This window comes from Pongo pygmaeus, chromosome 23 (assembly GCF_028885625.2).
Source record: "Pongo pygmaeus isolate AG05252 chromosome 23, NHGRI_mPonPyg2-v2.0_pri, whole genome shotgun sequence".
Lineage (NCBI taxonomy): Eukaryota > Metazoa > Chordata > Mammalia > Primates > Hominidae > Pongo > Pongo pygmaeus.
The window spans coordinates 36467458-36485222 of record NC_085931.1 but is presented as its reverse complement, the minus strand read 5'-3'; the positions used below and the strand labels follow the sequence as shown (position 1 = coordinate 36485222).

The window sequence follows — 17765 nt, the reverse complement described above, 5'->3', positions numbered from 1 at the left end:
TTACAGGTAATATTAGCATCATACTGGCATGCGCTAAAGACATCCAAATATCACAGTTCCCTAGGGGCTTCATTTAATGAGCTTTACAATTTTTTTTTCTTTTGAAGACAGGGTCTTACTCTGTGTCCCAGGCTGGAGTGCAGTGGTGCAATCCTAGGTCGCTACAACCCTCAATTCCTAGGCTCAAGTGATCCTCCCACCTCAGCCCTCCAAGTGGCTAGGATTACAGGCACACAACGCCGCACTGAGCTATTAGTTTTTAATTTTTATTTTTGAAGACAGTGGGTGTTGCTATGTTGTACAGGCTGGTGTCAAAGTCCTAGCCTGAAGCAATCCTGCTGCCTCAGCCTCCCAAAGTGCTGGGATTACAGGGGCAAGCCACCACACCCGACCAATAGACCTTTTAAAAAATAAGGATCTTTAACATATTTCTGAGGCTAATAATCAAATTAAAAATCAAAAGCAGAGGAACAGTTGCAATTATAATAGCATCTTTTTTTCAATGAATCTAAAATGACTCACAAAGAGTGTTTCACTGACCCTCCTAACATGTCTAATGAAGTTGGTAAATTAAAATTATGTTTTGAGACTTTCTAAGAGTTATTTCAACCTATTTTTTTAAAGTATGGTGCATGCAAAAGGCAAAACCACATTTGGGTGCACTCCCATTTATAAATCTATGACTGGTCTTTGAAATGCACTTGGTTTGTGAGGCTAGCTCGTACTCTCTTTTCTCACAGATTCTGGAGTCCAGAGCTGGAGACAGGGGATGGAAATCTGACACATTTTACAACTAGCTGAGGAGGGTTAACAAACAAGGAAAAGAGAAGTGCCTGCATATTTTGCCCACTAAGAATGGATTTGCTGTAACAAGTTCCTCTTTAGGAAGTACAGATGGTCCTGAGTATCTAGGCTCAGTCCTGTCTCCACGGGGGTTTATTTGAGTGCTATTCCCAATCAATGCCTGGTTACTGAGTGGGACATTTTTGACAGGAGGGGAACTGTGACAAAGGAAAGAGCCCAGACAATGACAGGGCTTCAGGTAGCTAGAGCCCTTGCAAATGACTTCAAAGGATCTTGGAGAGAAGATCAGAGGTTAAAGACATGGAAACGCCTGGGATGCAGTAAGGTTGGAGTAGAAGAAGTGTTTTTAACTCTGATTCCTGACCCAGTCGTTGTCCTGCTGAGCAACTGAAGTTCACTGCCTGAATGAGGCGCATAGCTCTCAACTGCAAGAGGGAAAGCCTCCACTGCCCTCTCCAATTCTGCCTCACCTGGAACTCAGCCCCACAGCCCTGCTTGGACCTCAGGGAAGGTGGGAAGACATTGCACATGTCCCTGCATTGCTGATGGCTCCCTCTCTACCATCAGACTCAGGGTGGTCACGGAAAAATCGCCTTTTCCATGGGGCCCTTCGTGTGCCCAGTCCCAATGAGGCCAAAGGCTACATGACCAATACTGATGGAGTCCCTGTGCTTTTCAAAATCAAAGCTCCAAACTTATCACCTGACATGAAATTTTTTTTCTAATTTGATGGAAATTAACAAATCAACTTTAAAAATAATTTACAGAAAATTGTAATGGCTGCAGAAAATCCCGTGTGCCTGCTTGCCTAAAATGCAAACAGCATCGTTTGCATTTACTGCGAGGATATGAAATGACTGGCTCAATGAGCGAAAATCACTATTATCTGTCAGCCTGGTTTTAAGTGAAAGGATGCATGGCAAAGTTATAAAATATCCATGGGAGAACCTCTTCCCCACTTTTAATTACCTTCCCCTCTCTCCCTTCTCCCCTAAGGATCACACAAAAGTTAGGTTTACCCAAGAGTTGGGAAAGGTCAGATTTTAGGACCAACAGCCATGGAGATGGCCCAGGACTTGGCTGCAACTCAGCCCTGAGCCAGCAGCCCACCCTCTCCATTTGATGCTGGTGCTTTTTGGCAAAGTTCCTGCTACTACTCAGAAAAGTACAATCGTCTGTAAGAATATTAGTTTCCCAACATATTGACTCTACTCCAGGATAAAATTACCTCTTGAACTCCAATAGAATTGCAACACAAATTTCTTTTTAATTGCTTTAGTTCTGTGAATATGTGGTGAAGAAAACTACAGTAAAGTAGCATTTGTTCTTAAAGTGCAATTACTGAGCAGCTGCAGAAAACTCTAGCATGAGATATCATCATCACGTATATTGTCTAGAAATTGGCCAAGCTGATAAAGTCAGTGTCAATGCAGATTCTGTTTTAGAAGGTCCAATTTCAGTGGTGCATTGTCACAGAGACATAATCAAAAAACTGAAGAATTGACCAGTAGATCTATAGTTTGAGTAACCAAGGGACATATTTATTAGGTATTTAATGATGTACACGATCATAAACAGACATTGACCTATGTCCTTAAATTCTACTCCAACATAAAGAATCAAGTACAGGCTTGTCCTGCTTTGGGAGACATGTTTCCAAAATCCAAGCAAATGAATCAGATAAATTATAGTCAAGTTTGCATTATTAGCAAAGGTCTCCCAATAAGATACTTTTTAAAATTGAGGTTCCTCAGTGTATATTTTAGACTCTATTGAAGCTAAGAAATTGAAGGTCAAAGAGATGTTAAGATAGACAAACCCTAAAATTATAATATAAAGTACTGAGGAAACAGTTTAACACAAAGCCTGGCACATCGTACACGGTCAATGAATACTTGCTGAATGATTAACACACATTTTAAGGTCAGCATTTACGGCATAAAATGAGGTACACATACACTATAAAAAATTGTGTACATATATGCATAAAGTTTCATACCTTTCCATAAATTTTTGAAAAATGTCACCTCGAAGGCTTTCACAAATTTCTTCTATGTATGGCTGGAAGAGATGGAAAAGAAATTCCACACTGAATGAATCGGAATGTATCAAAAAAACACAAACTAATGAGACTCAGGTTAAACGAAGTTCCCAAATATGCACTCCCCATAGCATTGTGGCTGGTACCTGACCTTCTCCGTGCTTGTCTAATATTCACTAATGGATTCATCAATATTTATCTACACCACTTGATTCTATGAAGACACAGACAGGTCTGCCCTGTTTGCCACTATATTCCTACTACCTAATATGACTCCTGGCAAGTCACAGACACTTCTTACACGAGCAGGGCTCGCTTCATGGAGGTGTGACTCAGAAAAGCCTGGTGCTGGGTTTAAAGCTCTGTTGTTGCCATTTTGAAATTCTTAATCATTTTTGTATGAGGAGCCCTGCGTTTTCACGTTGCACTGGGCCCCACAAGTTATGTGGCACAACTTGTAGGCTAATAAAAGCATCTGTAATCTGCACTGAGTTTTAAAAACTCAAAGCTAATAGGTCCATGAAGTGAAATTTTTTTTAATTAGCTATTTTATTTATTGATTTTCTGTCTCTTAGAGTCATAGAGAAAACCACAGGGGAGAGTTGATCCAATCCCACTCCTCATCTTACAGGTAAGGCTACCGGACTGCAGGCAGGTGCACTCCCAAGGTCTCTGAGAAGGTCCATGGCTAAACTGGGGTTAAGGCGAGGGCTCCTGGTTCACATGGACAGCGCTCTTCCCCTCATGGAGAACAACTACCATCTACTTCAACTTCATGCCACTTTACCCATTACTGAATAAACAGCATCAGCTTTCCTTTTCCATGTGATGAACTTTTAAAATCAAGAACTATAAAAATATAAAGTGACAATATTTCACAGTTCAGCCCAGAGTCAATTAGATAGTTTTGGGAAACATTTTGGCACCCTCAGCTCATTGAATGATCCAAATTTAACCTTTTTTTAATGTCTTCATAGATCATCCTGAAAGTATACAAAAAAAAATAAAAGAAAAACTACATCATGGAACAGTACAAACCAAGTGATGAGAATAGGAAGTCTGCAGAAGCCACAGGAACCAAACATGGGCTGGGAGGCAGCTGCAGTCCTTCTGGGAACCTTGCTTCCTGCAAGCAGAAAGGACACTACCCTGGCGGGCAACGCGGGGTAGGGGGCGGTGGTGGGGGTGAGCCAGTCTACGCCAACTTGCAGAACTATCCCTGTCCTGGGGAAGGCACTGGAGCTAGTTGCGAAAACCGTATGGACTTTGTCCCCTTTGTGGTGAAAGAGGAAGCTAAATTATCTCTCTCTGAAGTTCCTTCCAGCTCTGAAATCCTATGATTCCAGGAAACACACAACATCTATCTTAGCCAAGTCCTCCACAAGTCTCAAGAGGTTCAAAAGAGTCAAGAGACGAAATAGATTCAAATGTCCAAAGATCTAAGAAAAGGCTACATTTATAGATCACAGATTTTTCTATTTATAAAAGCTATTACGTCAATTAATATTTTTCTTTCATATTTTATCAAACATCCCTACTTTCTGCTAATAAAGTAAAAGATGAGTGTCACTGGGAATTCCTAAGACTACGTAGAATCTACCATGCTGCCACTTTTCAACAGAAGGAACCGCAACAGGCTTGCTAAGGAGTATGAAAGCCAGAGTTCAACAGTGAGATGAGGAGCAGACTACTTTCCCTCTCTGATCCTCAGTTCCCTTAATCTGTAAAAGAGAACAGTTGTATCTAAGTTGCAAGGCTGTCGTGAGAATTCGGTAAGATTCAGAATACTGACAGCCGAGCTCAGGGCCCAGTGCATTTTAGAAGCACTCAAGCACAAGCTAGGGCCCCTCCCAAGCCCGCCACCAATGGACCTATGCATTTACTTACCTCTAAAGGCAATCTTACAACAAAAAGAATTTAATAAAAAGCATTTGTATTTACTTTAAAAACAGTTTTGTTTTACTATGAACTACAACTGACTTTACTGGTTAATGTACCTCTGTAAACAGGACATTCAGACATATACCTTTTACTTATACTTTAGTCATTATGCTCTGATGGTACATAATACATAGAATTGCATTAATATACTCCTTATTTTAATAAACTTTATAATATTTTCTTCACCTCTGAAATAAGAATAATACCCATTCAATATCTGTTTAGCCAGAAGATTATTTTGACTATTTTTTTAATGAACAAAACAAATCAATAAGGTGTTTTTTAAAAGATATATGAAAGAAGTTGCTTCTAAATGAATGTTTTTTGAAGGTATGAAAGAATCCTAGTGGTCTTTGTATCTCCACTGGAACAATTTTTTTCAATGTTATTTATGTTATGGTAGAAGCTAAAATCACATTTGTAAAACCCATGTATTATGAGGTATAGTTTAGCAATGTTAAATGTAATTGACCATAAGGCTGTCTACGTACCATGGCAAAGTCAGATGAAAACTGAAATTCTGACACTCAAATGTCATGGAGACAACAAAAAGCAGATATTGACACTGTACTTTCTGACTGTAAGATGTGTGATAATAGGTGACGTTTGTGGAGCACAGTGATAGGCGGGCCTCGTACAAAGCAACCTGTGTGCACCCTTCTCACTGAATCTTCAAGACCTCCCTTTGAGGGACAGCGCAGTGTCATTTCCATTTTACAGATGAGAAAACTGAAGTTAGGAAGGTGGAGAAGCTTACCCAAGGTCCTCCAGCTACGGCCCTGGGACTCAAAGCCAGGTCAGGTCAATGAATTTCATAACCCAAGCTTATAACCCACTACTATCCAGACAGGTATTACATTTTATGAAAGTCTATCTAATTATTGTCACAGAAAGGTAACACCCAATTTGTTACTATCTAAATATGCTCTAAGAGTCAAATCGGTATTTGCTCTGCTGAATAATCAAATTCATTTTGCATAAACACCATCATAAGATGCCAAATTTGGCCAGGCATGGTGGCTCATGCCTGTAATCCTAGCACTTTGGGAGGCCAAGGCAGGCGGATCACAAGATCAGGAGATCGAGACCATCCTGGCTAACACGATGAAACCCCGTCTCTACTAAAAATACAAAAATTAGCCGGGCGTGGTGGCAGGCGCCTGTGATCCCAGCTACTTGGGAGCCTGAGGCAGGAGAATGGCGTGAACCCAGGAGGCAGAGCCGGCAATGAGCTGAGATCGTGCCACTGCACTCCAGCCTGGGAGACAGAGCGAGACTCTGTCTCAAAAAAAAAAAAAAGATGCCAAAGTCAACTTACCTCCCTTTAAATGACCAACTTATCCAGGAAAAAGATAAGTTGATTATTTTCACTTATTAAAACCATTATATTACTCAATGACGTTCTTTCCTATTTCTTGTAATTCACAGAAACATGAAAAGCACTTTATTCATTGGAGAATCTGACTGTCCTTGTAAACCACTGCCACCTCTATAAAAAACACAGGATGGAAAAGGCTTTTGGGAGGAAGTGAAACCATCTCATCTAAAGAACGCCAAATACATAGGCCTATTAGTTGGGAACCTGATTTTCCAAGTCTTGTCATTTAAACCTCTATGACAGTATTGTGTTGAAGATATGAACAGCCAAGGTAAAATACAATTTCCCATGACTCAAAGATCACTCAAACATTTGCTCCTGAATCTTGAAAATAAATTGTATTTCCCCTAGAGGATAATCACAGCAAGTATCAACAGCCTGGCACTACAAAATAAATCTTGTAGAGTCTTTGCTCATCACAGGTGCTGGAATGTCAAATGGGCAAAAACTTGCTTCTCTGATGTCTTATCTTGACTGATTTCTAGAACATAATGTTACTACAAAGCTCTAATGGGCTTCTTCAGAAAAGGCTTTAGGAAGCACGTTGGTAGAAGGACACTTTGCAATGGGAAGATAAACGATAATAAACTCAAATAGTCCCAGACAAAGCTCCAGAATAGAACACAGTCTTTACAAAGCAAGTCCTCTAGTGTAATTGCACATGCAAAAAGAATGTCACCAAGGCCAAGTGTTAAGCAAATATTATCTATTTATTTTGGAATAATTTTATCTTACCTGAAAAAGAGTTGATGTCACTTGTTTCTTGGATAAATGACTTTGTACGTGTTCTACAGCTTGCTTTGAGAAAGGCTATCAAAAGTCAAAAATAATATTTTTAAATAATGAGATGTAACAAATCTGTGTATGTTATATAATATCACAACAGATAAATTTAACACAGCAATTACTAAACAGTAACCTATGGTAATTATGTTAACAAACATTCTTTAAAAATCTGTTGAGTGTTTATAGGCAATCCCAGCAAATGCTGGGTTCCTCTGGGCATCCAGTTCTTAGACAGATGCCCAGAAGAATGACCATGCAGGGGCTGACATTATGCAATTCCAGAAGGGTTCAAGATCACTCTGATAATAAAGTGTAAAGAATCCTATTATCAGGTCAAGTGCACTGGCTCATGCCTGTAATCTCAGCACTTTGGGAGGTCGAGGCAGGAGGATCACTTGAGCCCAGAAGTTCGCGATCAGCCTGGGCAACATAGTGGAACCTCATTTCCATAAAGACAAAAATAAAAATAAAAATGAGCCAGGCGTGGTGGTGTGCGCCTGTAGTCCTAACTACTCTGGAGGCTGAGATGGGAGGACTGTTTGGGCCCTAAATGCATACATTCATCAACAAACTGATAATGGGGTTGTAAAAATGTAAAATTTCCATCAAATAAGAGAAAATACACAAAAATACCCCTAAGAATTAATGTCAGGATTACAAAGTCAAGCCATAGTGGTAAAAAGGCTCTAAGTTAAGGAAAGTCTTACTGTAACCACAGCGACGGGAACTAGGGCAAAAACAATGGAGTGTCCACTGATAAAAATTAAAATGGTATCCTCCCCTCTCCAAACTTCAAATTGTGTCTTCTTTAATAATGCACAATAAGAAGAAAGGCTTAAAAGTACCATCATACAAATAAACACCCTCTAAACTGCTGAACTACATAAAAACTAAGTTTACGGACGCTTTCCCATTGAACATCTGGCATTCTTCAAGGGTTCAGTCCTTCCCTACTGAGGCAGCAAGGCATGGAGTAGCAACAATTAGTCCTAGGCCCAGAAATTCCTTCATCAAGCCCAGTGGGTCCAAGGAACAGAGCAGTGCATGCCACAAGAAAGAGATGTCCTCTTTAGCCACAGTTATGCAAATGTCAGCAAGAACTGTAAATAAACAATGAATACAGAAGCACCAAAATACAACATTACCACGACCAGTGCTGTCCAATAGGACCTGCTGCGACAATGGGAGGGTTGTGTATCTGTGCCATCCAATACAAAAGCCACTAGCCCCATGTAACCACTGAGTACTGGAAATGTGGCTCATGAGGAACTGAGTTATTAAATTTTTACTCCCATTTGACTTTAGTTAATTTAAAGTTAAATGTAAATTGCCACATGCAGCTAGTGGCTACTGCGTTGATACAGCAGGCCAGGACTGTCAGGCCACCCTTTGGAAAACATTCCTAATGTAGAGATATTACATGGTAAATGTTCTTCCAGTTACTCCTGGTAGAATAATTTCCTAATAACCTAGTTTATCCTAATGACCAAGTTAGATTGTTTATCTGATTTACAAGGAAAAAAAAAATATTACAACTGCTATTGAACTATTAATGGACAAAATTAACACGATGATTATAAGCCACCTTATTCATTCAAAGAGACCATTTAAAATTTACATTTATCAATAGTTGATTAGCTTAATTGTTCAAGTATAGCTCATTTTAAAATAACAAAGCTTAATTTCCTTTAGAAAGTCTTGAATTGAGACTTTTTCTTCAGTTGATCTAAATTAATGGTTTTATTTCATTGATTTTTGCAGTGAAAGTATCAGCTTTTGGAAATAAACTAAGCTTACACGAAGCAACACACATCGTGGTAATATTACCAGGAAACAACAAAGCAGAAGAAATAGGTTCCATCCTGGGCGTGCATTTTTCAATTTTAAACACCTTTCTACTGTTTTACTTTCATTCTGGAAACACTGAACATGGTCCCTTATTCATCAGTACTAAAGTAACAGAGTAAGAAGAAATAACTTACATGTGAACAGGAAAGAAGTTCCTTCATGATGTAGGAATCATAAATTTGTCGACTTCTGCAAAGGCGGTCTTCCTCATTATCAAGTTTTTCATATTCTTTTATCTAGGTTTTTTAAAGTTATCATTGTTAGGTTATATCTTCCTGGAAACTTGCCTTATTAAAATATATTACTGGCCCAGGCAGAAACCACTTGCACATGAGATAAAGCAAATTACTGAACCGGCTATTCCACAGGAAACAGCTACTTCTAATGTTGTAATAATGAAGTTGGAATAATTTAAATTCAACTAGAAACATACAAGTGGATTTTTTCCCTATGATGACTCTCATCACTTAAATGTAGAAACATAATATTAGGAAACACACACTGCCATGGTTACAATTATCTCACAGTACACGAGCCATAGACCATGCAACCTTGCCAATTCTCCTCTTCAAAGCACAATTTGGCTGTAATTCAGTTCTAGGAGTTATGATAGGGAATGTTCTCACTCAACTACAGTGTTCCAAAACTACAAGGAGGAAAAAAATATATTGCCAGAATTCCTGCAAAGAGATTTCTCAAAAATCAACTAAAGCAAATAAGTACTATAGAAAGGAATTAACCCACAGATGAAAGCATTGGCTTTTCAGGTTGGAACCTCAGCTGCACTATAAAAGTATTAACAGACAGGTGACTTCAAATCGTGTATTTTGCTGTATTCAGCAAAGGTAACCTGGTTGGTGTTAAAAATGACTAAATAATGAAACTGTGCTTTAGAAATATTTGCCTTATGTGGAAATGGCTCCCAGTGCTCTAACCTGATAACAGAAGGTCCTGGACCTCAGAATTGTTCCCAATTTATTTACAGAAATATTTTTAATCCAAAAGACAAGAAAAGAATGAAAACATACATGAAATATGAAGCTCAGAGGGAGACTGTCACAAAGATCTTCACTATAATGACTGATTAGTACATATGACTTCCTTTCACAAACTAAATAGAAATAAAGGTTACCTTTTACCTTATAGTATGGCTTTCACAGTTTTGAAATCAAAACCAGCAAATCCTATTTATTAGATTCCTAATAAAGATAAGGGCTCAGTCATGCAGGTGAGGGGAAAAGGGTACGTGAAACACTGAGGTCCCATATGAGTCATATGAGGGCTGGCAGGTTCACACGCTGAGAAATTGCCAGGAACATCTTAATTGTCCTGAAAGATCATCAGTGTTACACTGTGATGGCTGAAATTCACATGGAGTCTTCTTGAAGAAGACAATAAAACCTGACATAAAGGCAGGCAGACTGGGGAAGGCTGATACTCTATCCAACAGGAAAAGACCATCTTTATGAAGAATCAGTCCAGTAATGTCAACATAGCCAAAAGACCAGGGCTTAACCATTCTAAGTCAATTCAGGAGAACAAGTCTAACATGTCCAAGCGCCATACCAGATGTGAATATGGTAGCTGCAAAGTAACAGAAGCCAGATACCAAAATCCGAAGGAGAGCAGGAAAATAAATCAAAGATTTTTGGCTTGGTTGATTCCTTTTGTTGTATTTTGCTTTAGGCAAATCCAAAGGTTAATGCCAGAATGCTAGGATAAAACGGTAGACTATCACTAAACCAAAGGCAAAAGTTTCTGCCTCTACATAAGAACAGCCTCAAGGGATAATAAGACTTCATGGAATGATGATCCTTGAAAACAAGTGTAATGAAATCTAAGTGTATGTTCCAAGAAACCTACAAAGCAAATTGACACCTGGTTAAACAAATGCTCATTCTGTGGAAGTTGCTTCCCATCAACAGTCAAATCCCATCATTTCTGGGTAAATGATGCTCTGAACCACAACACTGTCTTGACTAAGAGAATTGTGCCTTCTAAGCTCCAACTTGACAACAGAAAAGGTAACTCTTGGTATGCAAAATAAGAGCCTAAAGCATCTGTGGCTGTAATTTGGTATTCACCTTCTATAATCAGTAAGACCACTGATTAAAGACCATGCAGTTGACTACCAATAACTCTAAACGGACATCCTATTGCAGCATATACATAGCAAATGCCATCTCTGATCCCGGAAGTTTGGTTGTCCAGGTAACCTGGGCAGGGAAAGGTCTAAGTTCAAAGTGAAAAGTCTTCCCTACTGCAGGATAGAAACACTATCATCAATAATAAATATTCACAGACCTGTAGTCCCTTTCTGCTTTGGTGGTTACACAGCTCCCAGGTGAACTGGAAGCCTAAATAACCTGAGCCCTAAGAACAAGCACTTTTGGTCCACAGGTGTCATAGTCTCCGCTTCTGCGCCCACCCTTTGTTCCACCACCATTGCAGTGAGATGGTCTAGTGAAGTCATCTCTGCCTGGCCCAATCCAAGGCTCTCTCTTTTGTCCTTCACCTTATTGACTTCTCAGCAGCATTCGACTCAGTTGTCCACTGATGCCTTCTTTGAAACATTCTTCTCTGACTTCTGTGACCTATCCTCTCCAGCCTTCTCTTTCTTGGTCTCCTTTGGTAGTTCCTCTCCTCTGCTTGACTTCCAAATCCTGAACTGCCTCAGAGCATGGTGCTGGGGGCACCCCTTCTTCACCAGCTAAGTTCTCCCTAGGTAAAGCTATGTAGTCCCACAGTTTCAATATCAATTATATTCTCATGACTAAGTCTGGATCTCTAGGACTCCTGAGCTCCAGATTCTAAATATCTATCTATTTGACATTTCCAGTTGAATATCTAGAAAGCATTTCAAATTTAACACGTCGAAATGAAACCCTTAACTTCCACATCCTCTGTACTCCAGCCAAATGGGCTCCTCTCCCAGTCTTCTTTATCAAAAAAATGAGTAAAATCATCCTCCCAGTTGCTTAAGCCAAAAAATGAATAATCATATTGATTCCACTCTTTCGCCACGCCCCTGCCACCACCACCCCCTACATCCAATTCATCACCAAATCACGTTTGCTTTATATTCAAAATATAACACAAACTCAGGCTCTGCTTCTGGTAAGAACCAATTAATACCTAACAGAACAATCCTCCTGAGATAACAACTAAAATTCTGGACACATATAGACAATAAGCACTGAAGAGTGACCAAAGGAACACAGAGAATGGAAAAGGGCATCCAACAGAAACTGTAAGAAAATAAAGAGCCACAGAAGGAAAGCTCCAAAATTCTATGTATAAATCCAGTCAAAATCCCTGGTGGGCCCCATAATGACACATGAGCATGGCAGACCCTAAGCAGCCTAGCTAAGCCTTAAAGAACTGAACAAGATTCATCTTCCACCACTGCAGAGAGGACAGGGCTCAGAGTTTGAGTAAGCCAAGTTAACTGTATTCTTCAACGAACAGATGAAAAAATCCATACGCCTTGGAGGAGCATAACAGAGTTTAGAGTACCCACAATATATCAATCACATGTTCAAGATACAAGCTAAAATTATTCTACAGATGAAGAAACAGAAAATGTGACCCATATGCAAGAGGACAAACCATCAATGAAAACCAATCCAAGATAGCCCAGATGTTAGAATTATCAGACAAGGATTTTAAAGCAGCTATTATAACTGGACATAACACAAAGGATGTTAACAGAAAATATTCATGTAACGAATAAAAAGATAGGAAATAGCAGCGGAAAATAACTATGAAAAGAACCAGATAAAAATGTCAGAAGTAAAAAATAGAGTATCTGAAAAAAACATTCAATGGAATGGCAGATTAGAGATGCCAAAAGAAAATGCCAATAAATTTGAAGACAAATCCACAGGAAGTATCCAATCTAAAGAAAAGAAAGAAAAAATATTGGGGGAAAACTCAGACAGGGCATCCAGGATATATAGGACAGATAATATCCAAATATCAAATATATATATAATCAGTCTTAAAAGGAGAGGAAAGAAAGATTGAGGTAGAAAAATAATCCTTTAAGAAGTAATGGCCCCTAATTTTCCCAGATTTGGTAAAAAATACATATATAAATTTACAGATTCAAGAAACTCAGCAAACTCCACAAAGGATAAATACAATATCTAAAATTACTTCACTAAAAAGCAGAGGCTGTCAGAATGAGGGAAAAAAATAATCAAGACACTTTTATATCTGTCTAAAAGAAACACACTTTATATATAAAAACAAATTGATAGTAGAATGGGAAAAGATATATCATGAAAATAGTAAGCATAAGAAGACTGAAGTGTCTACATCTGTATTAATATCCAGTGAAGTCAATTTCAAGACAAAGAATATTACCAGAGACAGACACATTTCATATGGAAAGACACAACAATCAAAAATGTTTCTGTACTCAATAGCAGAGCTTCAAAAAATATGGAGAAAATGGACAAAATAAAAGAAGAAGCAGACATTCTACAATCAGAGTTGAAGATTTTAACACCCTTTTCTCAGCAATTGATAGAACAACTAGATATAAAATCAAAAGAGATGTAGAAGCTATCATATCAACTACCTTGACCTAACTGATACTTATAAAACATGACACCTAATACTCCTCTGTTTTAATTTTTCCATGGGCATTAGAATAAAATGTAAATGTGTTACTCTGGCCCCAAACACTCTGCCTCTCTCTTCAACCTGATCTTATCTCACACTACCTGCCCGTCTCTTCAGTGCAGTACAGCCAGACCACACTAGTCCTGTTTCAGTTCCCCAAACATGTCCAGTTCTTTCCTACCATGTTAGGGGCTCTGTCTTGGCCACAACTTTAGCCTAAAATGCTCACCCCCTCACCAAGCTTCCATCTTCAAAAGACCAGCCTCTTTAACATTCAAACCTGGGTTTAGATGTCATCTCCTCAGTCTTTGACCCATCAATCTAAAGTGGTCACCAAGTCACAATACAACATGCTGAGTTTTGAGTAGGTTTTGAGTCTTTACATAGCAGTTTTTACTTCCAGGTATATTTCCTGTTTATTATTTGTTTATTGTCTGTTTCTCTCAACCAGAATACAAGCTCGAAGAGATAAGTTCTTTGTATCTGTTCATCTGAACAATGTCTGGCATAATGTTGGTGTTTAATAAATATTGGTTATGCCAGGAGTAGTAGCTCATGCCTATAATCCCAGCACTTTGGGAGGCTATGGTGGGAGGAAGGCCAGAAATTCAAGACCAGCCTGGGCAACACGGTGAGACCTCATCTCTACAAAAATTTTTAAAATTAAAAAAAAAGTATCTGGGTGTGGTGGGACACACCTGTTATCTAAGCTACTCAGAAGGCTGAGGCAGGAGGATCACTTGAGCCCAGGAGTTCAAGACTGGAGGGAGCCATGATTGCACCACTGCACTCCAGCCTGGGTGACAGAGACCCTGTCTCAAAATTTAAAAAATAATAAATAAATATTGGTTGAACCAGTGAAAAAAATCTATATAATAACTTTATCTTGGAATAATATTTATTTTCTCTTTCCCATTATTTATTTTTAAATCTAGGTATAATGTACATATTTCTATAAGCTGCCTCAAAATCTAACTGGAATAAGAAGTATATAAATCAACACACGGAGCAGTAGCTGTGGGGCATCACTGTTCTATGTGTGTTGCGTATACACACAACCACCCTACAAGACAGGTACTATAATCATTCCAGTTCTTAGCTAAGGAAACCCAGGTAGAGAAAAGCTTTCCCAAGTTTACACAACTAGTAAGTAGTAGAGTTCAAATCCAGGCAGTCAGAGTTCAGCACTAGAACTTTCAACCACTATGCTGCACATAATGGAACAGCATATTATAGACACTATGGTTTAGAAAGCAATTGTTCATCTGGTGTCCTATTTGAAATTCACAGTTAGCCTGTGAAGTAAGCAGGAGACGATCACTAGCCTCACTTTATAGATGAGGTAACTGAAGCTCAGATATGAAGCCCTCATACCATGACAGCCTCAAGTACAGGGACAGTGTCTGCATTTGTAAGCTCAGGGTCTGACATAAGGTAGATACTTCAGGGTTTGCTGAATGACTTGCCCCATATCCCACAGCAAGTAAGAGGCACTGTTGCACCTAGATCCTAGCTAGGTCTTCTGCTGATGAGTCAAATAATGGTCCAGATGAAAATGCTGACGACACACACAAGCAGCAGGCACATGGTAGGCATGACATGAGCATTAGACAACAAATAGTGTAAGAATCAGAGGAGTCAGCCATCACAGAAGACGGAAATAGCTGCACAAACAGACTTGCTAGAAAATGTAGAAATTTTCCATATTGAGCTAGACCTTACAGAAAGCTAGGCTTTCAACAAGCGAAGCAGCAGCATTCTAGGCTGGGGAAAGGACACAGTAAAGTAACAAAAAGAATGGGCTTGGATTTGGGGAATGCTGGTTAGTCAGATTTGGCCAATGTAGATATTCTATGTAAGAAGGTAGTGAAAACTAACCGGGAGAGGTAGGTAATAAGTAATGTAAAGATACTTTGAATGCCAGGATATGCAGTTAGAACTTTAACATGGGAAATGGGTAACTGTTTGGGGACACAGGAAAGTGGAAATACAATGTACAAAATGTACATTTCAAGATACCTGACAAGAGTTTTCTAGAGATTGGGGTCACAAATCAACAAGCAGAAATTAAAGAAAAATTACTAAACTGACAAAAATGAGGGGTCAGAGAAGAATTACTGATAACTTCAATGTGTGAAGGCTGCATTGATTTAGAGAAATGCACTTGAGCCCCAAGAGTGGAGGATATCTTCAGCGAAAGAATACAGAGCAGGTTGCTGAGGAGTTTTGCAGCATCCTCCAAGGGGATCATCTGATGAGCCAGACCCACCACGTGCCAAGCCAGAAGAGAGGTGACAAGAGCTGGGGAGGACGCCAGCTAAGAGAAACACCAATGCTTCAAGTTCAAATGGAAATGCATAAGCAGCAATCACCACCATATCTGCAATAAGTACTTGGGAAATAACCACAAGTAGATTGCCCATCTGTTTCAACCCAGCAAAAATTATCTGCTAAAGGAGATTTATCTGTGTTTGACAAGGTGACTTAGTAAATGCTGAAACTGGAGAGTTGAAGTTTTTAGAAACACAAGAAAGAAATTTTTTATGACAGATCAAGCTGTGATACGTATCCAGATAAAATGCCTGATTATGATTCAGACTGAAATAATAAGGTCACTGAGTAAAATCCTTTTGGATTTAGCTTACGTTTTTACATTATGGTAAATGTACATCATAATTTGACCCTTCTTTCTAAAAATACATGAACATAATTTTCTAAGTTTTCATGTGTATGTATATTTTTACATATATTTTCATATATAAATGAGAAAGAGAAGAATATTCCTCCAATTTCCAAATTTTTACAAGGATGACTAATATCAGGCAGGCCCAGTCATGCTATGTTTTCTTTTGACCATTTAATGTTTTAGGATAAAGATACATCACACTAATAATAATGGTATATATCATTTCTTAAATATATTTTCATTAAAAATAGTTTCTAATTTCTATTTTACTTTCCTCTTTGACTTATAAATTGTTTAGAAGTATATTCATTTTCAGGCAGTTAAGGTTCTTTAGTTTAACTCTGTTATTAAATTTGAGCTTAATTCTATTGTTGTCAGAGAACATGCTCTAAGCAATTTCAATCATGAAATTCGTAGAAGCTTTCTTTAGGACTCAGCACATGATCTATTTTGATGCTCCATGTGTACTTTAAAGAATGTGGGCCAGGCGCCGGCGGCTCATGCCTGTAATCTCAGCACTTTGGGAGGCTGAGGCAGGCGGATTACGAGGTCAGGAGTTCGAGACCAGCCTGGCCAACATGGTGAAACCCCGTCTCTACTAAAAATACAAAAATTAGCTAAGTGTGGTGGCGGGTGCCTGTAATCCCAGCTACCTGGGAGGCTGAGGCAGGAGAATTGCTTGAACCCAGGAGACAGGTTGCAGTGAGCCGAGATCATGTCACTGCATTCCAGCCTGGGCAACAGAGCAAGATTCCGTCTCAGAAAAAAAGAATGTGAATTCTATTTTTGCTAGGTGCAAGCATTTTACATATGTCAATTAGGTCAAATTTACTCATCATTTTATTAGGATCTTCTATATCCTTACTAATTTCTTATCTGTTCTATAAGCTCTAGAAGGTTATGTGTTAATATCTCCCAATAGGATTATAGATTTGTCATTTTATATCTGCAATTTTTGCTTTACATTCTTTGAAGTTATTTGTAACATACAGATTTCAGTTTGTGATATCTTTTTGTTGGATTGGCCCTGTTATCATTAAGAAACATATCTTTATTTTAAAGCAGCATTATTGCATAGTTTGCCTGATACTAATGTAGTTATGCTGGCTTTGCTTTGGTTAGTGTTTGTATTATATCACCTCTTCCATCCATGTGTTTATATCTCTTGTAAGCAGTATATTGGGGGAGGGTTGGTTCTTTATCCAGTCTAAAAAACCTAATCTTTTACTTGGAGTATTTAATCCTTTACATGAAATGTAATTACTTAAATAGATTTGTAGCTACTTACTCTTTGTTTGAAATTTGACCCACCTATTTTATGTCCTACTTATATTCCTTTTTTTGCCTTTGTGTTGATTAGCAAATGTTGTTTTATTTAATTTTTCCCTCTTTTAACTTGTTAGATATACAGTCATGTGGAGCTTAATGACAGGGATACGTTCAAAGAAATGTGTCAATAGGCAATTTCATAATTGTGTGAACATCATAGAGCATGCTTACAAGAGCCTACATGGTATACCTACTACTCCCCTATGCCGTATGATGTAGCCTATTGCTCCTGGGATTCAAACCTGTGCAGCATGTGATTATACTGAATACTGCAGGCAACTGTAACACAATGGTAAGTATATCCAAACATAGAAAAGGTACAG

General features: G+C 38.6%; 1 protein-coding gene across 4 annotated transcripts in view; it reads right to left on the bottom strand.

Annotated features, from left to right (window-relative positions):
- The window catches only part of GRK3 (G protein-coupled receptor kinase 3), a 164399-nt gene that overhangs the window by 59109 nt on the left and 87525 nt on the right, over nt 1–17765 (bottom strand). For all 4 annotated transcript variants that reach the window (XR_010125922.1, XM_063663083.1, XM_054469610.2 and 1 more), the window contains 3 exons: nt 8933–9034; nt 6900–6974; nt 2804–2865 (listed from right to left, as the gene is read on the bottom strand). Coding sequence is in view for 3 of the 4 variants with exons in the window: in XM_063663083.1 (XP_063519153.1) it covers nt 2804–2865; nt 6900–6974; nt 8933–9034 (239 nt within the window). In the remaining variant the exon portion in view is untranslated. The remainder of the gene's footprint in view (nt 1–2803; nt 2866–6899; nt 6975–8932; nt 9035–17765) is intronic.